This window comes from Saimiri boliviensis, chromosome 13 (genome assembly GCF_048565385.1).
Source record: "Saimiri boliviensis isolate mSaiBol1 chromosome 13, mSaiBol1.pri, whole genome shotgun sequence".
Classification (NCBI taxonomy): Eukaryota; Metazoa; Chordata; class Mammalia; order Primates; family Cebidae; genus Saimiri; species Saimiri boliviensis.
In genome coordinates this window covers 110,493,992-110,518,323 of record NC_133461.1, presented here as the reverse complement: position 1 = coordinate 110,518,323, position 24,332 = coordinate 110,493,992, and the positions used below count along the sequence as shown (strand labels likewise).

The following is a 24,332-nucleotide window of genomic DNA, read 5'->3' as shown; positions in this document are numbered from 1 at the left end:
CTATCGAACTCTGCATTTCTAATTTTAGGCTGGGAAACTTGCCTTTCAAATAAATTATGGAAGCAGAGCCATTATTGAGAAAGCAATAAAACAGTAAGATCTATTGACAAAAAGCAACCATCTCGATGTTAATTTTCTCTACCTTTTTTTCAGATATTCTCTGTGTAAGTGCTATATGTTTTTTTCCATTTTCAATAAACTGCTCTTAGAGGTGCCTCTTTGAAGATTTCAGTGTGTGTCGAGCACCGTGTCCTTGCTCATTTGTGCTGAGAGGTGCACGCTGGGGCCGAGCGAGGCTCCCTGAGACCCACCTTGCTAACTAATGGCTGGTGGCCTTCAGAAGCATGCTGCTATCTTGAAGCAGGGCCTTGAGCAATGCTCAAGTCCAGCCTGTAACAGCACTTGATCTTTGCCCCACTTAAGTCTCTCGAGAAAGAAAGCTAGTTCCGCTCCCTCAGTCCACTCCTGCTCTCCACTCAGTGAGGACCAGAGCCCATTTTGATGATCTGGGGACGGTGCGGCCATGGGCTCTGAGGAAATGCTCCTCCACACCCTCCTACGAATCCCTGTGTTTCCTTTTCCATCATGATATTTGCTTATCTGAATTTCAAGGCTTCTCTCTTTTAAATCTGAAAATTTTCAGCATAACCAAAATGGATTGCTTTGTCCACTGAATCTGCTCCTTCTTGTTTTTAAGGAAGTTCGGTAGGCTGGAACCACCGAACACTTAGTGTGCTTATCTGTTTCGAAGTAATTATAATACCTTATTTTAGACACAATGAAAATACAGAAGAGAGCTAGGCATGAACTGGACACAATAAATACTTGTTGCATGAGTAAGTGGGCAAAGATGATAGTATCATTTTGTTCGATATTACTAATACTGTCTCCTTTATTCTGAAATGGAATATAATATAGGTGTGAAGCACCAATTTTAAATGTGCTAAGGCTTATAAATGCCAGTAGAAAGTTTAGTTATCCAGTGATATTTATGCAAGAGGAATTAAGAACTAGACAGGGGTGCTTTGCATTTAGATTTTAGACTTTGAAACTGCTATGTGATTTTAGGCAAATGACTCATCCTGTGTGTCTCTGTCCCTAATGTAAAATGAGGAAATGTAGTAATAATGAACATTTACTTTTTATCACATATGCAAAACTTTGCTACAGTGCATGCTTTTAATAAATATTAGCAATATTGATAGTAATTATTTATACAATAAAAACACTGGGGGAAAGGTACAAATTCTAGATGCTTCAGTGAAATGAGATCTAGTGGCGCTTCTGAGATACTTCTCTAGGATACTCTGAATTTCTCTTTCTCCTCAGTTAAAAAGTATTTACATTTAAAGGTTTCTAGTGAAACTGCAGCACTGTACAGATTCTGACATGCTAGAGTATACTGTAATGCTGTAGTAAATAAAACAGCGTATCACTGGTTAATTAACTGACATAGATCAATTAAAACGAATAGAGAGGTCAGAAATAGACCCACATAGATCTCTGACAAAGGAGCAAAGTTAAGTTTTTAAAAAGTTGAAATTACATAAATTAAAAGAATGAAATATTACAAAACTGAAAAGGGTTTCTTCACTTTGGAGGTTCTGCATAGAATTATGCGCAATATTCTGATTTTATAAGCAGTATTCTAAGGGCCATCTTAGTAAACATTTGATTGATACACTTATTCCCAGCCCATCATAAAATGAGAAAATAACAGCAACCACACAACTGCACGCTTTGGTTCAAGTTGTGAGACCACGTGCTCTAAGGCTGGGAACATGTCATGACGCTCAGGGAGCTGCAGACAAGGCTCCTACACACTTCCCTCCCTTCTAACGCACCCACCGTTACCACGAAGTCAGTCATGCCAGCGGCCTGTGACTAACATTGGACGAAGCCACCTCCTGTATTGTCCTTCCCACGTACTGCCCTTGTTTATGCCCTCTGAAATGCCACAGTCTCCTTTGGTTATAAAATGTTCCAGGAATAAAGGGAATGGCAGGACAGGTAAGTAATTACAGATTTCTGAAGACAGGAAAGTGGTTTTGGTTTTCGCTCACTCTGCTCACACCCTTTCCATTTGCTTCTGTCCCTGGAGGAGCTATTTCCATTGACTTGGTCTTCAACATTCATCTAAGGACAGTGAAGTTCGCTCTTAGTCCACTCAACAGAAATATTTAGAGTGTGCTTACTATGTGGCACTCCTGGTTATGAACACCTTACGTGAGTCATCTCCTTGAATTGTCACATCAACCCTGGGAATAAAGTGCTATATTTAACCCCTTTTGAGAGATAGAAAAATGATCAATAAGTAAAAGAGAGGCCCAGAGCCATAGATTTTGACAAAGTTATAATCTATTCACTGGAGACACCATGACTCTAAACTACTGAGTTCAGAAAGAACACAAGCTCTAAATCAGATATTTCCTCCAGCATTTCATAGGGATATTGATTCAAATTCAATAAAGCTGCAAATAATCATGTTCATTAGTCAAGCAGTAAAGGTGCATTACAATGTCACCAGTAAGTACTGCCCTATGCCTAATATTTTAACAAGGTAAGGGTGGTGGCTAAATGGAGTTCCTGCTTTAGCAAACATAAAAGAATAATAAATATAATCCAAACAATCATCTAAGCCGGGCATAGTGGCTGATATCTAATAATCCCAGAACTTTAGGAGGCTGAGGCAAGAGGATCACTTGAGCCCAGGAGTTTGAGTCCAGCCTGGGCAACACAGCAAGGCCCTGTCTCTACAAAAAATACAAAAATTAGCTGGGAATGGTGGCATATGCCTGTAATTCCAGCTACCTGGGAGGAGGCTGAGTCAGAAAGATTGCTTGCGCCCAGGAGGTGGCAGTGAGCCCTGATCGCACCACTGCATGGCAGCCTGGGTGACAGAATGAGGCTCTGTCTCAAAACAAAACAAAACAAAAATTCCCTGAATCTAAAATTTGCTAGCCTTTAATAACATATTTAAAGCAATTTCTATCGCAGGTGTGTTCAAGGCTTCTCAACTTGTGAGGAAATGCAGTGTCTCTACTAGTTGGGGGACACCTCCAAATAGACTCTTAGTCTACTTTTCTATTTTCTTCATCTACTTTTCAAGTAGCCAAACCTTGCACGTGTTTCTACATTAATGAGACATGATTCAATGGCACTGTGATGATATCATAACTTCCACTCTCAGAATATTCTTTCATTAGCTTGTTTGTCCCTAGGGGGTGAGTGGAGTAGTAGGAAGGCTGTTAATTACATATAACCCATAGCTGATACGTCTTTGCCACAGTCTGTACTGAGATACTCTTAAATGTTTACTTACTGTTACAAGATAAAGTTTACTTTATTAAAAAAAAAATAGAATAGACACGTTTTAACTTTCCAAACTAGCAAAATTCTTTGAATAGGTGGTCTAATTACTTAATGAATAAATAAATTAAATAATAACAATACACACATTTAATAAAATAAATGAATTAATTCAAATAAGGTAGAAGTTAACCCTATTATTTGACTAGTTAATGTATGTTTGTGTGTGGGGGCAGGGAATAGTGAGGGGTTTCATCATTACCCTGGTACTAAAGTACCTTTTACTCTGTAACATAGATGGGGACATCCTCTAAAAAAACTGTATCAGTGGGCCAGGCTTGGTGGCTTACACCTGCATCACAGCACTTTGGGAGACCGAGGAGGGTGGATGACTTGCAGTCAGGGGTTTGAGACCAGGCTGAGCAACATGGTGAAACCGCATCTCTATGAAAAATCCAAAAATTTAGTGGGGTGTGGTGACAGGCCCCTGTAATCCCAGCTGCTTGGGAGGCTGAGGTAGGAAAATCACTTGAACCCAGGAGGCGGAGGTTGAAGTGAGCCAGGGTCATGCCACTGCACTCCAGCCTGGGTGACGGAGCAAGACTCTGTCTAAAAACACACAAAAAACAACAAAACAAAACCAAGACTGTATCAATGAAGAGAAGATTAACACCACCTGCACACAACGCAGTCTGTAATTCCTGTTTCAATGCAAAGCACTTACAAACTTGATAGAGCCTAAGGGGAAGCTCAGGACCTACCTGAATGAATCACTGTATTTACACATAACTTTCAAATCTTCCAGCCTTTGGCTTCTATCCAAACAAAAATATAGACTGACTGATATTGTTCCTAAGTGCCCTTTTGTGGCAGCCACTAGGCTGTTTTCATAGCAATGTAACAAATAAAGAAAACCCTATAAGGCAAATATTATCCCTATTTTAGAATTTGAGGAAATGAGGCTCAACGTCATTTTAAAAATATTTCTCCTTGGTTTATATATAAAAAAAAGAGGCAGTGGCAGTGATCTAAAAATAGAACAAAAGAAAGTCTGTAACTCTAATATTTTCAGACAGAATTTGAATCTCTTACATGACTTCAAGATTAGGCATGTTCCATTGTGAAAACACACTCTAACATTATTTTAATCAACGGCTCTCATTTCTCTCCCCTGAATGATGGTCTTTGTGCAGCTCCTGAGACAGCACACCTGGGATCTAGTCTCATCGTCAGCAGAGCTGTTAACTCAGTGATTTCCCTGCTCCAGGTCAGGTCTCAGTCAGCATCACACTCATCATCTGACTCATCTGGAGAGGCCTGGGGAAGCCCCTGCATCCCTGTCTCCTGCTCTAGCTACTAATGACCGTGACCCCACACGATTGTCTCTCCTGACTGTATATTGTTGTACGCTATACGCCTCAGTGCCCTGGGGCAAAATCCTTCACAGCCCGCCTAGTTACTATCCTGAGATTTCGCCAACATCACGGCAATTCATATACACCTCACCGAACTCGAAGTTACAACCACAAAAAAAGAGACTCAGGCAAAGAGACTCACTGCTCTCTTCAGCGTTTGTCACCTCTAACATGCCTCATTCGACCCTGGCCACCAGACATCATTTATACTTTAACAACAGTTTCTTCCTTTTCGTTTTTTTTTTTGATATAGCGTTTTGCTCTGTGGCTCAGGCTGGAGCCCAATGGTGAGATCTTGGCTCACTGCAACCTTCACCTCCTGTGTTCCCTCTTCCCTCAGCCTCCCGAGTAGTAGGGATTACAGGTGTGTCACCACACTCGGCTAATTTTTTTAGTTTTAGTAGAGATGGGATCTCACCATGTTGGCCAGGCTGGTCTTGAACTCTTGACCTCAAATGATCTGCCCGCCTTGGCCTCACAAAGTGCTGGGATTGCAGGTGTAAGCCACCGCACCTGGCCACAACAATTTCTGAGAGTGAACTTTTCTGAGGGAAACACGCAGTCTTATGTCCATGTGCCTTTTACTGTAGGCAATTCTGAGACGTCTGAACTCTAATGTGCATGACACAATATTATTAGGCATTAGTATTGTTGCTTTGGACAAATGTTAATATTCTAATGGTAGTTTGATCTTTATATCCTAAAAAATAAATGCCATTCAATTATCAAAAGAGAGGGGTAAAAAAAGTGATCCTGTTGTTTGTTTGCTTGTTTGTTTTGTTCATTTTTTTTTTTTTTTGAGTTGGAATATCACTCTTGGTGCCCAGGCTGGAGTGCAATGGCTCAATGTTGGCTCACTATAACCTTCACCTCCCAGGTTCAAGTGAGTCTCCTGTCTCAGCCTCCCAAGTAGCTGGGATTACAGGCATGAGCCACCATGCCCGGCTAATTCTGCATTTTTAGTAGAGATGGGGTTTCTACATGTTGGTCAGGCTGGTCTCGAACACCTGACCTCAAGTGATCCCCCTGCCTTGGCCTCCCAAAGCGAGCATTACAGGCATGAGCCACTGCACCTGGCCTGTTTTTTGTGTGATTAACTTGGATATGACTTCTTTATTATTGAAAATAACTTTAACATTATATTGGTGAACTCTAAAGAAGGCTTATAATATTAAAGTTCTTAGCAATGATCAGGCATACATTTATTCTATACTTAGAATACAGATCAATACATAGATAGAGATAAATAGACACTAATGGATACAGTGACCCACTCTGTATCCGGTAATTTGCTATAGTGAGTAAAATTGGTTAGGAGTCAATGAATCAGTACTGTGGGGAAGTCTGATGATTGTGTGTGGGCTGACTTAGCCAGGTGTTGATAATGGGACTTGATACTGAAATTGCTGGTCAAATTATGGGAGGAGGCAGCTGCCTGGAGATTCATTCATTCATTATACATATTCTATGATATAATATGTCTGAGCCTAATAATGTCTCAAACACAGTTCTACAGTGAATGGAACACCAAAATCCCCACCCTTATTCTGTGAGAGACACAATAGACAAGATAAATGTATACATAGATGTAGTTATTAGGTAATGAAAAGATATAAAGAGAAAAAACATAAAGGGAATTAGAAAATGTGAGTATGTGTTGGGTATGTGTTTTGTTATGGTGTGTGTGTTTTGTTACGGTGTGTATGTGTTGTATGTGTGCTGGGGTGTATTATGTGCCCTATGTGTGTGTCGTATGTGTTGAGTATAGATGTGTGTTGAGTGTGTGTTGTTACTGCGTGTGTGTTGCATGTGTAGGGTACAGGTGTGTGTATGTGTTGGGTATGTAAGTTGTGTTTAGTTGTCTGTATTGGGGTATTACGTGTTGTATGTGTGGGGTATAGGTGTGTGTTGTGTGTGTGTTGGGGTATTGTTTTGTGTGTGTGTTGGGTATAGGTGTGTGCGTTGTGTGTATGTGTGTGGTTATTGAAGAAGTGTAGTACAAGGATATTATAGAAGCACAGAGGAATATTTTCCAAGGACCTTTAAGACACCGTCTGAAAATCATGTTTCTCTTACAGATGCAGTAAATGCTGGAAGACTTTGGAACATTGGCAAGGATACGAATCCAACTAAAATTATAGTGCTGTGATGGAGAATTTGCAAGCTAATGCCCTTTTCCAAAAAACACTTAATTTCCCATAAGAAATGTCAAGTAACAACACAGAAAAAGAATTACTTAACATGCTAACCTCACTTTTATTAAGTATACGCCAATTAATTCTCTTAAGATTGAATATTAATATAAAATCCTGAGAAACACAAGTCTGGCTTTATCTTATGATAATTAAGAGTTTATCGCAGATACAGAAGAGAACCATCATATAATACTTGCTCATTGCTTTCCAGCAAATAAAAGAATAATATTATCTTGAAGGATGATAGCACAGGAGGAAAATGTTCATAAGTTTTACAAAAGCATCCAATGAGGAAATTCAGGCCAAAATATGCTATAAATAATTGTTAAAAAGATTCTAGCAAATTGTGTTTAACAGTTAGTCAAATGGCAGTTTGGTTGAAAGGACGGATGATAGCTAAACTCTAGTCTGAGGACATTCAATACATGATGGACTGAATTTAGATTGTAAATCAACAAGCAAACACTTTTCCAATTTAAAATAGCATTTTTTTCATCTCACAGAAATTACCACTATATTTTTTACAAAATGCATTCATTGAACACATTTGATATTCTTCTAATTATTTTCTATCTTTATAAAAGCAAGACAAATCAGCCTTTCCAAAAACTACACCTGAAGAGACGGGATAGTTTTTTCCAGTATCAGAAATGTAGAGACTTGCACAAGACCGTCCATTTTAATATTTGCACATAAAAAAAGCTGCTAAGAGTTTCTCATGGGGGACAGGGGATGACATATTCCCTACATATCAGCTATCTTGAATTTTCACTTGAAGCCATGATTTTTCCAGATACGTAATGAAAGTATCTTCTTTGGACGTCACATGGTTGATGTTATTCCATATGCCTTTCAAACTGGCAGTTCAAACCATAAAACAGGCAATTTAGACAGGCAAATTGCACTTCCTGCAAGTATTCTAATAATAACAATAATACGAAGTGCTTGCAAAATATGGTGCTTTCCATGTCCAAAGCACTGCACTAATTACTCAGTACTCTTTGTGATTTCCCAGGACTCTTTGTGATTAGCCAGTACTCTTTGTAATTACCCTGAACTCCTTGTGATTAGCCAGTACTCTTTGTAATTACCCAGTATCTCCTGGACTTGCTGTATACTTTCATATATCTTAAAATATGACTTATTTTTCTTCTCCACACAAACCACTATGGAGTGATTCTTGGCATCTGTTGTCTATGAATATAATGTAAATGCATTGAATCCAAGGGATATGACCAAACAAGGGTTAAACCAAATAAATATCATCATTCACTGTAATCAAATTATCTAATTTAATCCAATTAGTGCAGTAATTAGTTTGGAAAGATCAGAAAAAAAGTGAGAACTTTTGAAGATTTAAATGTCATTATGACACAAACCTGATTTATATTAAAGCTCTTCCATTTTGCAGATAAGATGACAGTCTGTAAGGGAAACCCAATTGTTCATGTTAATCCTAAAAGTATAGGATCAAGTGAGAAAGCAGAGGTCAAGAATATTGAAAAAGGTCAATAGGAGCTTGTAAAATATATTTCTTTTACTCTTTATCATTTGAATTAAAATTAATTTCCATCTTTTAAATTCCCTTAGTTCTCTATTAGTGCAGCTCATTTGAACTCCCATGAAAATGGACTGATGAAAGAGAGCACTTTATCAGGTGCGTTGCCTTCTATCTATGGGCCATGTGGCCCACAGAATTTGGGACTGCAGACAGTAAGGGGCCCAGGATCCAACAGGTCATGGGTTCTGGTGACTGTGTTTATGGTCTTCTTCCATTGAGGGAAGAAGCAAGGTAGTAGCTTCTCCTGACGCCATGAATAATTGCAGGCCCAACATCGCTAGGTCTTCAATAACCAGCATCGTCACCATTTAGTCTAAGTTGACTCATTTTTTTTTTTTGAAACTTTTCATTCAGTGAGGCTGAATTCTTAAGTCTGGGCAAACTGATTTCTCCCTGGAAAATGGAAGTCAATTTCAATTTCATGATTCTGTAATTCTATACGCACTCTAATGAAAGGATTAAATCAAAAAATAGTTTTGATTTTCTTCTTACACCTTTAAAATGTGCTTTAAATAAAACGAGCCTTAAGAGAGGTGTACTTTGTCTGAATTCCCCTTGATCATCTGAGTTCATGTTAATATTTAACTCTCGGTGTCTTCGCTATGTTTATATCAAGGCTAATTGTCTTGCTCACCTAGTTTCCTTGTGTATGAAACTGAATGCTTTAATTGATAAAGAGGCCTCGATGAACTAGTTTAGTTTCTAAAGTTTCTGACTGAAGTTACTCAGGAACAAAGACTTGATCAAGTAAGATGATTTCATTGCAACAAAATAGCGGTTCCCTCTCTTCTGACTGCGGCTGGAACCGTGACTGTGTGGACACCAGACATGAATAATTCAGGCTCCTCTGGAGTTTCAGACTTTTTCTCATCCAATTACACAGGAAGAGAAAGTGATTCAGTTACTTTCCTTTCTAAAATTTGATGAAAACCCATGTGTTGCATTGCACTTCTAGTGGTGAAAATGCTAAAATTTATTCTTTTAGGTCTGCCATCATCTCCTGGTTGTTTCCCGCTCACTGTTTAAAGTAAAAGAATGCACTCTCTGGTCATTTTGCAAAGTGAGTTTTTCCCTTTAGTGAATCAATTATATTCGTTAATTGTATGCTGAAACCATTTGACAAGCCTTTTACTTCTATGGCTATAACTCAGTTTAACCACGTATAATCCAATCCGGCTATATATTGTTTCATGTATTTTAATAGACCTTTTTTTCCCCAGTTATTTAAAAAATTATATCCTGTAAATGGTATGATAAATAATTGATGAACCATCTTGTTTTGCTTCTAGTTACCAGTGATACTGTTCTTCTCAAATGTATCTAGACAGCAATCCCTTCCACAGCAATATTTTCCATAGCATTTTAAAAGATATTTTAGCTCCTGCAGTGACAAAGCCCTGGTTTAGAAACTGCAAGCATAATTTACTTACCTGATTGATGAAGCGATTTATACCATCTAGTATACTCATGTTATATGGAGAGAGATCTTTGCTAAGAAAACAAGGTCTTTAACAGTTGCAAAACTCCAAATTATTACATTTTATGATGGAGCAAAGTAGATTAGAGCAATTATCCTTCTTGTTTTATTAAGCCTTTATACTACTGTTAGAGGTTAATGGGGCTATTATTTTTCTCTCCGTCAAAATCTGCTTTAAAGCAAGATCTACAGCACTTAGTGCTGAAAATCTGGCATGAGGATTAGAAGGCATGCCTCTTTCTGCAGCAGTATTACAAATCACTCTGGTCAACTACCATTCAGTTAAATCACACATTCCTAACACAGCGGTCATGTCCCTAAGAGCAAGACCTGATGATGAGAGGCATTCCTGGCAATCTAGTAACACACCTGGTATCCTTAACAATACTATTGTGAAACAAAATGTGTTTCTCATAGATGAGTAAAGCGAATCATACTCATCACCAAAGATTACCCCAGTGCACACTAATAGAGAGAAAATATATCTGGTTATCTGGAAAATTACAGCCCGATGAAAATGTCTGTTGGAAATGATTTCTGAAACAAAGTTTCCAAGCTTGAAACTACATGAGCATCATTTGCAATTGATAGGATTAGGGGATGGCTTACAACTTCTGTTCCCTGGTGTCCTGGGTGCTAAGTCAGGCACACAGACTGATGAAGGTCCTCACTCTATTCTTTCCCTCCATCCCACTCTCCTTGCCCGCATATCCCACCTCAAGCTCTGGATCGGGGGAAGCACTCTGCAGAAAGCCAGGATGCAGTTCACTGACATTCTTCAAATGACCTTCCGAAGAGGAAGCATGTCTCCCTCACTGACTCAGTAACAAATGAACTCCTTCAGCAGTGGGATGGAGGAAAACGAGTCTATTACAGCGCGTTTTCTGACTGAGTAGAGCACACAATTTAGACTGACAATTAGTTTTTATTACCAGCTGCTATCACCTTGTGACAGAAACGTGAATAATTTCTCATAATTTTACAGTTTCCTTGCAGGCAGTGGGTATAATGATTCTGAAAGTACTGTGTTTTATTGACATTGATGAATTATTTAATTGCTTGTGCTTTTTTTCCATATAATACGTGTCATTTTGATAACGGGCACAGGTTTTTTTTTAGCCAGTATCTAGTAAACATCTATAAATAAGACATTTCAGCCACTGAGTAGGTTCCTTAAAAAGGACCTGGTGACATCTCACATGGCCCCTGCTTTCCTATGGCTTTTCATCCTTTAGTTCTACAGATTTCTATATTTTATGGGTTGATCAACTAATATTTTGAAAGACAGTGAATTTCCATTTTAACCCAATCGTCAATAAATGTTGCTACCTTTATGACAGCACTTTGTGTGACAAATATTTACTGGTGATCTGAAGCACCACCAGACTGTAATTTCCCCTGGGGAAGGAGCAGACACTGATCATTCTTATGACAGCTTCTGAATGCTCCTCAACAAGGGACTGTGGAATGTGTGAGTGAAGACGTGAAATATCAAAACCTAATTGAAGAAAAACATGAGCATCCTCTTCCCACACGACATGCCATCCCATAACTGCATCCTGTGTTATTCAATTCGACACTCACTGAGCATCTGTTGTGTTCCTGGGACTCTTATAAATTCTTAATAGAGATCTGAGAACACAGCAGAAAATATACCTCATAAGAATGATGCAGTGGAATCTGGGGACTTGTGGCAAAGAGTGGGAGGAGAGCGAGGGATAAGAGACACTACGGTGCCGTGTATGCTGCTGGGGTGACAGGTGCACCAAACTCTCACAAATCAAGGCTAAAGAACTTACTCGTGTAACGAAATACCACCTGTACCCCAATAACTTAGGGAAAAATATTTAAAAAATAATTAAATAAAAGAAAATGTACCTGCCCATGTGGAGTTTAGTTTATATTCTACTAGGGACACGGGAGATATGAAATGAACAGGGTTAGTTTATGTGTGTATGATACACATACAAGTATGTGTATTAACACACACATATGTGCATGATATATGTGATATGGTAAATTAGAAAACACAAAAACAGAGCAAGTATCAGGAGAAGACAGAGGCTGTGAATGCTCAAGTCAATGGCCATACCACCCCGAATATGCCTGATCTCAGAACCTAAGCAGGGTTGGGCAAAGTTGTGGGTGTTCAAGATACGTGCCATTTAGGTAGGTTGATCAGCGATAGTGGCCAGAGAAAGCTAGTTTTAAGAAATGATGTGAGTAAGGGAGGACATGGCTTCCTTGGGATATTGTTTCAGGCTGAGGAGAGAGGAGAGCAAAGTCCCTGGAGTGGTGTGTGTCCAATGTCCTTAAGAAACAGCCCAGAAACCTACCATTTGACCCAGCAATCCCATTACTGGGTATATACCCAAAGGATTATAAATCATTCCATTATAAAGACTCATGCACATGTATGTCTACTGGTGCACCGTTCACAATAGCAAAGACTTGGAACCAACACAAATACCTAACAATGATAGACTGGATAAAGAAAGCATGGCATGTACACACCATGGAATACTATGCAGCCATAAAAAAGGATGAGTTCATGTCCTTTACAGGGACATGGATGGAGCTAGAAACCATCATTCTCAGCAAACTAACACAAGAACAGAAAACCAAACACTGCATGTTCTCACTCATAAGTGGGTGTTGAACAATGAGAACTCAGGGACACAGGAAGGGGAACATCACACACTGAGGCCTGTCAGGGGGTCGGGGACTAGGAGAGGGATAGCAGGAGGTGGGGGTATTGGGGAGGGATAGCATTAGGAGAATCACCTAATGTAGATGACAGGGTGATGGATGCAGCAAACCACCATGGCACGTGTGTACCTATGTAACAAGCCCGTACGTCCTGCGTATGTATTTTAGAACTGAAAGTATAGTAAAGAAAAGAAAAGAAACAGCCCAGAAGTCAAGAGGACCAGGATGCCAGGGTGGGAGGAAAGGGGGTCTTTGGGTTGTCATAAGGAATTTGGATTCATTCTCCCTGTGATGGGAAACTGCTGAGAGCCTGGAATGAAAAAAAGATGTAGTTCTACTGATGTTTCACCCAGATCCCTCTGGCTGCAGGGAAGGGCCCTATGAGGGCAGGAAGAGACTGAGGTTGATGCCACGAGACAGGTGAGGGGTGATGGTGCTCTGGAGGTGACAAGAAAGGCTTGGCATATGTTTGAGAGCAGCCAGGACTCACCAATGGGCCAGAGAGAGGGGTGGCGTGAAGGTCTAGGGACTGAACGGTGGAAGTCACAGGCTTCTTCTGTGACAAGTAAGAATAAGACAGGCACCTGTTGGATACCACCGTGACTCCCAAGTAAGCCTTGGAGAGAAAGTTCTGGGCTTCTGAAGAGAAATGCATCTGAGCCCAGGTAATCTGCCTCAGCACATTCTGGAAGTGGGTCATCTAGGGTCAACCTTCCGAAGATGAACATTAGTGAGATGGTTTTCTCCCTTTTTAAATTTCTCATCGTGGCCCTAGCCATGAAAATGCATGGCCTCTCTTTTCCCTTCTCTCAGCTTCCACAGATCCCAGAGAGGGCACTGCTGCTGGCGTCTGTTCCTGGGCTCTACCGAACTCTGTTGGTGTCGGTTATGATCCTAAACGCAGAGGTTGGCATGAGGGCAAGAGACTCTTCAGGACGTAGAATTAAACCTTGTTTCTTTTCCAGCATATTGGAATTTAACAATTAAGAGAAGATTACCCACTAGCATATTTTATTTGTTCATAAATTCTTTAAAACTTAAGGCAACTAAAACTACAAATACTGAAATTATAAGTGGATAAATTTACAAATGAAAAATTATTTTCTAAAGTGTGTTTGGAAAATGGTTTAACCAGTCAGGCCATTTAAAAAAGACAAATCCAACCATTCTCCAGTTAGGATTACATCATTCAGGGTATACAGTTGTTGAGAAATCACTTTATGTAGCATTTTAAAAACAGAGCTACAAGTTTTAAAATCTGCCCTTCCAAATTATGTCTGAGCCACAAGAAAAGCCAGAGGGGAATGGAACCACCGTATGTCATTATGAGGGACAAGATTTGATCAATTGCTTTTCATTAACTGGACTGTCTCTTTGGAAACTTGGGATGAATATCATACTGTTTTCCTTGAGGTCTTTTTTTTTTTTTCAAGGTAAGAAAACATTGATTGCCCAACAGAAACAAAGGGCAAGGAAATGAATGGTTTATGGTTGAATATAGGAGAATTCCAGGGGAATTTATTTTATAAATTTCTGTTGTTATTTTTCCCAGGGGCATAAAAGCAATGTGTTATATTGCTCTATTTTTCCACATTTAAAAAAGTTCAGCTTTTTATTAAATAATGGTTGTGGGTTAACTGTCCCATCCCGCATAGCTATAAACTGTTGTAACTACAAATGCTCCTCCATTCACAGAATGTGCCATCAGCTCATCTGAGTGAGCTACAACAGATCAATATCGAATTGGTAAAGTCATTTGTCTTTAACATTACATGGGGAAAAATATCTAGTTCAAAAATAACAACCAATGTTTTGCTATCTCTCTTCCTACAGATGTATCTATTTTGGAGTTCAAAGGGTACCCACAGATGATCTTCCTTAGAATCCTCACACTGAGAGCTACTAAAACTGGTTTCTGCCAAGGAGAATGCTCAGAAGAAGAGAAGGAATGGCATCTACTATTACCATCATTAAAAAATACAGAGCGTGGGCTGGGCATGGTGGCTCACACCTGTAATCCCAGCACTTTGGGAGGCCAAGGCAGGCAGATCACCTGAGGTCAGGAGTTCGAGACCAGCCTAGCCAACAAGGTGAAAGCTTATCTCTACTAAAAATACAAAAAAATTATCCAGGTATGATGATGCATACCTATACCCCCAGCTACTTGGGTGGCTGAGGCAGGAGAATCACTCGAACTGAGGAGGTGGAGGTTGCAGTGAGCTGAATCACGCCACTGCACTCCAACCTGGGTAACAGAGGAACACAGCAAAATGCCATCTCAAAAAACAAAACCAAAAATAGTTAACCCTCTTAAATCTTATAATTAGAGCATTCCTCCATCACTGTGGCAGAAAAAAAGGAAAAATCACTTAGGTAGACAGTGAAGGCTGGTCCTTGGAGAAGCAGCTGGCCTGTGACCCTGACCTGTTTCATCATCAAATTGCAGGTTTCCTGAGGGCGTCAGAGAAATTCTCCCATTCTCTGCCAGTGTCTCTTTCTCTTCCTGCACTTCCTGAACACATAGCTGATGCCCCGACAGGGAGCAGGGGTGAGGGTAATAGTGAACAGGCCTTTGGGTGAATCTGATACAGTCAGAGGACAGGGATTTCTTGCTTTGCCCAGTGTTGGTTTTTATTTTTATTTTTTAACATATGGATCTTTGGGTGGAACTTGCCCTCTTTGGTTCACCAAAACCTTGAACATTTTCTATCACCATGACAGGGTCCTACCAGGAAACAGATGTTGTTTGGAGAAGAACCCAGTAAGGCAGCACTACTTTCAAAGGCTCTGCTTAGAAACGAGTCAATCTGGGGATACTACCGGAGACAGGGCAGTGGGTTGGGAAGGAATCATCACTGAGCTGTGACCGCTTTCTAGGCTGGAGGCAACAGGGGCAAAACTTGGTGCTGAAATCCAGAGGGAGAGGAACGCATAAGGTCTCCCTTTGCAAAGAGCTGTGACCTTTGGTTTTTGTGCCTTGGAGCAGAGCCAGCTTGAGGGGACCGCAGGAGGCAGCTCAGCCTCCCATGCATGCCCCGGTGCTTCCCATGGGCAGAATACAGGAGCTTCTAGCAGGGTCCACCCCTGTCTGGCTTTAGTGAAGGCAGCACTGGATGAAAACTTCCTAACAGGACAGTCTCCACTCTACAGTGAACAGATAATTCCCTGACCGCTGCTGTTACTTTACTCCAAGACGAGTCTCGTGAGGAAGAAAGATCCTAAACAAACAAAAACATCCAACTTACAGAATAAAAAAATACTAAGATGGAAGTAAACAGAGGGGGTTGTGGACCAACAGCTAACAGACCCTGAGCTAGACATTTCCCATAAACGATTTTGCCATATCCACAACAAAACCCTTAGTTGGGGAAATGATTACATCATTTCTGCAAGAGAGCCTTGTGTGCTTGGACCTAATCTCCAGAATATCAAGAGCTGTGGTCTCCCAGAGGAACCTGGATCTTGGGGTGAAGCAGAAGTGGAGAGACTCAAGTTAGTGGAATGGCTTGAAACGGAATGAGGCCTCCACTGAAGGCCCCAGCACTTCTCTCCCTGTGGACAGAAGACAAAATCCTCACGTCAGCAACAGGCATCTGTGCAGCCAGTATCACCGTGGGTATCAAGAACATAAGGCACCTTCACATGCAATCTCTTGCAGACACCAAGGGATTCATGAGGAGCTGACAGAGAAAACGGGGCTGGGGCACAATGGCTCAGGCACGCAGGACGGGCTGGAACGTGACCTGGCGTGGGCATGCCTCCCCTGCCCTCCACCCCGCGTGCTTCACTCCCTCCATTTTCATATGGAAGGCTCCTAAGATGTACAGAACACCCACTGCATGCCACACGCTGGAACGGGCCGTTTAAACATTTCTCGGTTGATCTGCGTGGCAACCCTGTGGAAAGGATTACTATTTTATTCATAATCTTGTAAGCGATGACATTTGAACTTGAATAAGGCACACACGTGCACAGCTATGGAATCCTTGCCACTCGCACTTCAAACCCTATGTCCTCTCCTCGGTGAACCAATTTCATTTTCTCTGTCACACCTTTCTCCAGAATAACGCATTACCATTGATCATCTTCCTTGCCCTAGAAGGCTCACGGTTTCCATTCCTCATTTTCACTAATGATTAATTCCCATATCTGACAAAAAAGTAGTTAAAAACTGCCAAAAGGAAGGACAGAACGCTTTCCAATACCAAAGGAGTCATTATGCATATGTCAATTTGTGTTCAGATGAAGATAGAAGAGATATTCTCCTTATTAAAAAAAAAAAAAAAGCTCTGCCTAAATGCTACAACAGCAGAAACATCTGAGGCCCAAGTGATCGAATATCAGACATGATATTGATTTAAATAAGAGTTTCACCAGATATGTGGTTCTACATTGAACGTTTGATCACTTCTTCAGGGCTTTATCATAAAAATCATTTTCAAAATGTTGTAATACTGTATCTTCCTCTACAGAACATTCTACAGTAAAAGTTAACAATATCAAAGTATTAAAATTGTATTTTTTTAAAAAAAACCCAAAGCCTTTATTCCTTTGGCTGTTTCTGTTTTATCTCCCTTGAGTTTTCCCATCCGTTTTCAGTCTAATTTCATTAAAGGGTGACTGGCTGTGTCTATTCAATAGAAAGTGCCATACAATCATTTATAGGGATTGATTTTGTTTTCTTGGAAGGGGGAGAGTTGTAAGCACCAGAGTGTTAGTCAGAATGTGGTGGCTCCTGCCCGTCTCTGAGGCCCAGGGGACAGGTTTATCTCTCTGTCCTCCCAACCTGCACAGGACTGAGCACAGACTATGAATTACCATCTCACAAGCCATTGTCAGAAAACCCTAAAGTGTTGACGATGTAGGTCAATCTACAGCATCGTTTTAAAAAGTTTTTGATTTTGTTTTTATTTACTTTTCAGCAGAATATTTGTTGCATATAAAACCTGCTCTAGCATGCAGATGGAAACAGAGCTGGCTGACCCGAGGGAGTTCAGATGTCCATCCCCGCCCTTCCGCTCACTCCTCGGCAATGGAGAAACGGCATGCACAGAGGCAAAACACCAGGGACAGGCACGCGCACGGAGCAAGCCTGGAAACATCACACGAGAAGACTGCCAGGGAAGCAACCCAATGGAGAAAACACAACCAATGAGTGGAAAGTTCTAGAAGGAGCCTGAGCAGAAAACGATCCCTACTGAAGGCAGACCCACTTGGTATCTCAGTAGGGGATACTCATCTCCTGTTTGTAAGAAAAGCAAACCCACAGTGAAGCTGGTATCCTGTAACTGTTACGACACGAGCAAGGCCGTGGGGGGAGAATAAACAGGGGAGACCTGAGGGCACCCGCAGAGAAAGAAGAGGCTGCACAGCGGGTCTCCAAGGGGCATACAGGCTGTCAGCTTTCAGCTAAGTGACACAGGGCCCTTCTGGTGGAGAAGCACCATGGCACAGTCTAGGCATGCCAGGAGTTCCTGTGGCTGAGAGATGATGGGGTCATCAAGGAAAAGGCACCAGCATGGCAAGTGTGGCAGACACCTTCATTCCTCTCACAGCTATTGATCGGGTGTCTGCCATGTCCTGGGCACATGCAATATCATCAGCAAGACACACATGTCTGAGATCTTGTTTTCTCTTTGGAAGCATGTAGGCCTTTCCCCAAAGCTATTTTGCTCTCCAGGCGGTGAATGATCAATCACATTTTCATAGACAAAAGACTAGAACAGACTTCTCCTCTCCAGAGATCAGTCTGGTGTGAATGGAGTGTGTTAGGACAGAGAGAGATGGGTATGAAAATGCTGAACCGTGTCACGTTTACTTAAGAGACACATCTGGAGGGTCCAGTCTCATCCGGTGATCAGGGCAGATGTGAACCACCAGAACCTTCCTCCTTAACCATGTGGAGCCAGGGCATGTTCTTTCTCCCAGAAAATACTTTCGGATGTAGAAAGGAAGGCAGAGACAAAATGGGAAGGCAGTGGGTGAGATCGCCTTTCCTTCATTGCCCTATGCACCCCCCTGCTCCCCTTCGCGCTCCGTACTGGTCCCCATACAGAAAGAAAAGGGACTCACAGACTGAGTTTTTATGGCTTCCATCCTTGCTCGGAAGCATCTTGACTCCTCTCGACTTCAACTCAATCGCCTTTTTCACTGGAAGAAACAAAACAAGGCCATTAGTAGGTACGACTTGGAGATCATAAAACAATGCTTTATCCTCACAGCATTCCACGTCGTAACTGCTTTCCGTCAACCCCTGAAAATGGAAAATGGTCTAAGAGGTGAATGACACCAAGCGAGTGACGTCAAAGAGCTTGTGAACAATGAATGCGAGGCGATCAAGCAGCAGGGTCGCGTCTGACAAAAACAGTGTCAGAAGCTAAAAATGACACATGCTGCCGTTGACTTATTCATCCAGTCCCATCCACGGTGGGAGTGGCACACTCCACAAATCATCATCGTTTCCCAAAAGTGTTCAGACAGATCACTCTCTCGATGCATGCGTCCTGACTACAGAGTTGTCTAAATTTGCTATACTCATGAAAAAGTTTAGATGAAAATGCCAGTTGCTCATTCATGGATTCATACGTTCACTTAGTCATTTAAAGTTTGCAGAGCTGAGAGCTTGAAGTGAACGCCAAGAATGACACACCCAGACAGTTCCAGCTGAGCGGGGATGGAGGTAGCTCTTCTGCGAGAGTCTGCCCCAGCATCCGTCCACCGGGTATTTATGGCAAGAGCTTGTATTAACTACAAACACCTAGTAGATGGTCATCTGAGGTGGGCTGCTGAGGCACCTGTGACCTCGCACACACTCAAACTGCATTCTCAGGAGGCTTTTCTCAGCGTTCCCTATCACACCACACACTCCACTCCCTGTCCTGTTTCAGGGTCAAGGAGTTTCATTCCCATGCACAAACAACATACACAGTGCCCCAGTCATTTGCCATACCCCAGCCTCAAATGCCACGTACAAAAGCTTGAATATGTTGCTGTGCAGCTCCCACAAAGTTCAGCGAATCTATAAGGATGGGGAGCAAGTAGAGGAAAGGCATGCTCCAAGTGCTGTCCACAAAACGCCGCACACTGCCGGTCCCTCCAGACTCTTTCCAGGCAGGGCAAAAGGCACATAGGATCCTGTGTGCCTCATAATTCTAAGAGTTAAAGACGTTTCTTGAGTTACTAGGTCCTGCATTAAACATTTTAGGAAGTTTTTTTTTTTTTGTCATTTATGAAAAACCGTGGGGGGTGCATCTTGTGGTTATAAAATGTTATGCTCTTCTAAGCAACCCCACACTTGGCTTTACTAAGAGGCCAATGGAAACATTTCTGGGGTCTCCATCTGAGACTGGACTTACAGCAGCTGCCAGCAGGCAGATCCATTCCAAATCTTTGCTGACGACGCGGTGGCTCCATGACCTGGGTGAGTTAGTTCCCTCTGAGACTGACTGTCTGTGCAAATAGGTGTTAGGGTTAGTTTTATGTGTGATCCTGACTGCACCGCGAGATGCTCAGGCATTGAGCCACACAAGATTCCGGGTGTGTCTGTGAGGATGTTGCGGATGATATTAACATTTGAATCAGCAGACAGAATTGCAGACGGCTCTCCCCGGTGTGGTGGGCCTGGTCCAATCAGTTGAAGGCCCAAATAGAACAAAAGGCTGGCTTTCCCTGGAGGAGGAAAGACTCTTTCCTGTCTGATGGACGGGCTTTAAATTGAAACAGCATTATTATTATTATTTTTGCTGACTCACCCCTTGGCAGGTCTTTGGTCTTGTCAGCCTCCGTAATCATGTAAATCCTTATAGTAAAAGTGTGTGTGTGTGTGTGTGTGTGTGTGTGTATACACATGCATGTAAGGAGATTTATATAGACATGAAGTACATACAGGGGACCCCTGAAGTATGCAAGGATTGGGGCATTGACCGCTCTCCCACCACAAACAGCCGAAAACCTGCGTATATCTTTTCGCTTCCCCAAAAACCTAACTGAAAAGAGCCTAGATGCCTTACTGATAACATAAACAGTGGCTTTCCACATAGATTCATAGCTATATATGCTTTACACATACATGACACACCTTTTTCAGATTTTTTTTCAATATTTTTAGGCTATTTAGATATTTTCCTATAGCAGCCCAAAAAGACGAAGACAAGCACTTTTCCTGGGTATTTTACAAAAGTAAGAAGGAGAGGCGAGAGACTGCAAGGAAAACAAAAACTTTGATGAGCTCTTCCCCATAGTGTGGCTTAGGAATAAGGAAGTAAGTCCAGCATGGTTACATGGCTCAAAGAAATTGTTGTCATTAGAACCGTGACTGGACCACAGGGATCTTGGTGTTGACTGTGCTCACAAATGGAAGACAAGGAGATGGACCATCTAGATCCCCCTCCAAGGAAGAGCTGGCCAGAGGGTCACTGTCCATCCTCAGCCCCTCTCAGAGAAAATGCCAGAGACAGACAGTCACCCCTCCCAGGCTGACAACATCCAGTCCAGGGCAAACCCCGTCCAAAAGGCACCTGCACTAAGCAACTGTCAGAGAGTCACTTGCAGTGGTGCAGCCACAGCACCTGACGTCCTCCTCCCCTCCTCTTCTGCCTCTTCATTTGTGTTTCTTCTCATCCTCATCTCCGTGTTGTGGTGACCGATACCACAGGAAAGGGAACACGAGATGGGGAATCTGCTTCCACTACTGCAGTTGGCTGCATACTCAGCTGCCTTCGGCAAGATTCTACCCAGGACAATGTTTTCATCCAAAATGGCAAATGCGTCATCCCTACTTTCTTGTGCTGAAGTAACTTTATCTTGAAGTTACTCAAGAGAGAGGAGATGAATGCACAATAAATAACGAACAGGAAAATCAATGGGAAATAATAAAGAGCATAAAACTCCAAGCATATGTCACCCACTCTAAACAGATAAGACACACAGAACTCCATTCACTCAGAATAGAAACAGAAATTCCAGTAATCTCTGGGGGATGATCACGGTACAGGATCTGAGAGCTGGATAAGCTAATAAATCTCATACTCTTGCAAATGAGTGTTTGATGCTCTGTAAAGCTAAATTTCCACCAGGGACTATATGTATTTATTTATTAATTTTCAATAAGATGGTGTTACACTGCTGTAGAAGATCTGCTCCCTGAGCTGTAATTCTCTTATTGGACAGCTCTGCTAATCTTGGAGACGTCGTACAAAAAAAGGAAGGTGACTTGTACATCGTGGGTCCCCCAGGTGTCTAGACACTTCTCCCCACATTTCCTTTGGGTCCTCCTCTTTTCTTCCTTCCACAACCTTCCTCTTCCTCCTTCCAACTTGCCTCAGAGCTGAGCAGAGAGCGATTTTCATTTGCAAAGTAATAGACGAGAGAGAGAGAAATAGGAGAGAGAGAAAAATGGGGGGGGGGGGGAGAGAGAGAGAGAGGAGAAAACCAGAGCTGCTGAGGTAAGGCACCTATGGCAAATCCCTGCAATAGCCTGTACTTTCCCCTGAATTAATCTATTTAATCATTCATTCTCACATCTTGGAAATAATGATAAAAATCTCTTGTGATTGATAAAAAGGGTAATTTTTGTGTCTAATATCAGATCTACTTTAGAGCTGAGCTTCGTCCTTTTAGCTTTATTTTGTCAGTACAGTTATCTACTTTTTGTATGAGGTGTTTTTCTTATTTTGTGGAAGATAAATTCAGTACACACTAAAGTTAGTCTCACAATCCCTGGTTTCTCTTGGCTAAGATGATTCCTCAGTAATTCATATTCAACAATTTCAAATAGATTGTGGTCTCCAGGGGCCAGGGCTGGGGGAACTGGAAAGATGCTGGTCAAAAGATTGACAATTTCAGTTTGACAGAAGGAGTAAGTTCAAGAGATCCCTGGTACCTCATAGTGACTATAGTTAATAAAAATCTACTGTGTTGTTCAAAGTTGCTGAGAGTTGATGTTAAGTTTTCTCATCACAAACACAGTAGTATGTGAGATTTAAAAAATTCCCACAAACCAACAAACAAAAACGTGAAATTGGTATGATCAATCTCTTTTCTCATAACAGCATTTAGGAAGGTAAATTCTGGGGGAAATATTTTTAGTTTAAGGGTGGAAAAGATCAAAAAACACAACCATAAATGTACCTAAGGGATACATCAATTTTGTTTGTTGTTTCATTTAGTTTGTTTTTTCTTTTTTTCTTCTACAGCAGCTGCCTTCATTATAATCTCTCAAGGGTTAGGTTAAAACCAACTTTTTGTAGGTTGTTTAAAAATTTGAGGAAACTGTTACTATGCTGGAATGATAATGGATTCTTTTTTCTTTTTTTTAAGACAAGTCTCACTCTTGTTGCCTAGGCTAGATTGCAGTGACACAATCTCAGCTAACTACAACCTCCACCTCCCGGGCTCAAGCTATTCTCCTGCCTCAGATTCCCGAATAGGTGGGATTACAGGTGCCCACCACCATTACCTGCTAATTTGTGTACTTTTAGTAGAGATGGTGTCACACCATGTTGGCCAGGCTGGTCTCGAACTCCTGACCTCAGGTGATCCACCCACTTCAGCGTCCAAAAGTGCTGGGATTACAGGTGTGAGCCACTGTGCCTGACTGACAATGGGTTATTATTTTTTTTAAGTGACAATAATGTAAGAAATGAATATAATTATTTCTACTTGTTGCCACTACTTTCTCTGCCCTCTCAAGCCGGAGAGTTCTGCCCTCTTCCTCTGCTGGTAAAGCTCAGCCTGCTCCCGAATCCCTGCCTGTCATCCCATGTACTGGTCCCCCACAGCCAGATGCCCACATTCCTCAGGACCCACTGAGCTTCCAAGACCTCTCTAAGGAAGCCAAGTCCTATCTTCTGCTCTCAATACACCTGCACTTTCCTGCATTAGATAATATGATTCAGTGTCTAAAAGGCGGCACTGTTTACAATAGCAAAGACTTGGAACCAACCCAAATGCCCATCAATGATAGACTGGATAAAGAAAATGTGGCACATATACACCCTGGAATACTATGCAGTCATATAAAAGGATGAGTTCATGTCCTTTGCAGGGACATGGATGAAGCTGGAAATGATCATTCTCAGCAAACTGACACAAGAACAGAAAACCAAATACCTCATGTTCTCACTCATAAGTGGCTGCTGAATAATGAGAACACATGGACACAGGGAGGAAAACATCACACACCAGGGTCTGTTGGGAGTCGGGGAATAGCGGAGGGTAGCAGGGGATGGGGAGATTGGGGAGGGATAACATTAGGAGAAATGCCTAGGTGACGGGGAGGGGGGATGGACGCAGCAAACCACCTTGACATGTGCATTCCTATGTAACGATCCTGCAAGATCTGCACATGTGCTCCAGATCTTAAAGTATATATAAAAAAAAACCCAAAATATTGAATTACCATGTGGTTCAGCAATTCCTCTTCTGGATATATACATACAAGAATTTAAAAGCAAGAACCTCAACAGTCATTAAAAAAAAAAAAAAAAAAAAAGAAGAAGCTTTACCTATAAAGGTGAGCTCAGATAACCCTAAATAAATAAACAAATAAAATGCAAAATTCTTTCAAACAAATGAAACTTACTGAATATAAGGAGAGATGCTACTTCAAATGCTCACAAATCACAGAGGAAATTGTTTTGTGTATATAGACCAACTATAGGCAAGTT

At 41.5% G+C, this 24,332-nt stretch overlaps 1 protein-coding gene across 2 annotated transcripts in view; it reads right to left on the bottom strand.

Annotated features, from left to right (window-relative positions):
* Nucleotides 1-24,332, bottom strand: part of CSMD1 (CUB and Sushi multiple domains 1) — a 2,098,967-nt gene that overhangs the window by 767,006 nt on the left and 1,307,629 nt on the right. For both annotated transcript variants that reach the window (XM_003940706.3, XM_074384178.1), the window contains exon 7: nucleotides 18,739-18,816. In XM_003940706.3, the coding sequence (XP_003940755.2) occupies nucleotides 18,739-18,816 (78 nt within the window). The remainder of the gene's footprint in view (nucleotides 1-18,738; nucleotides 18,817-24,332) is intronic.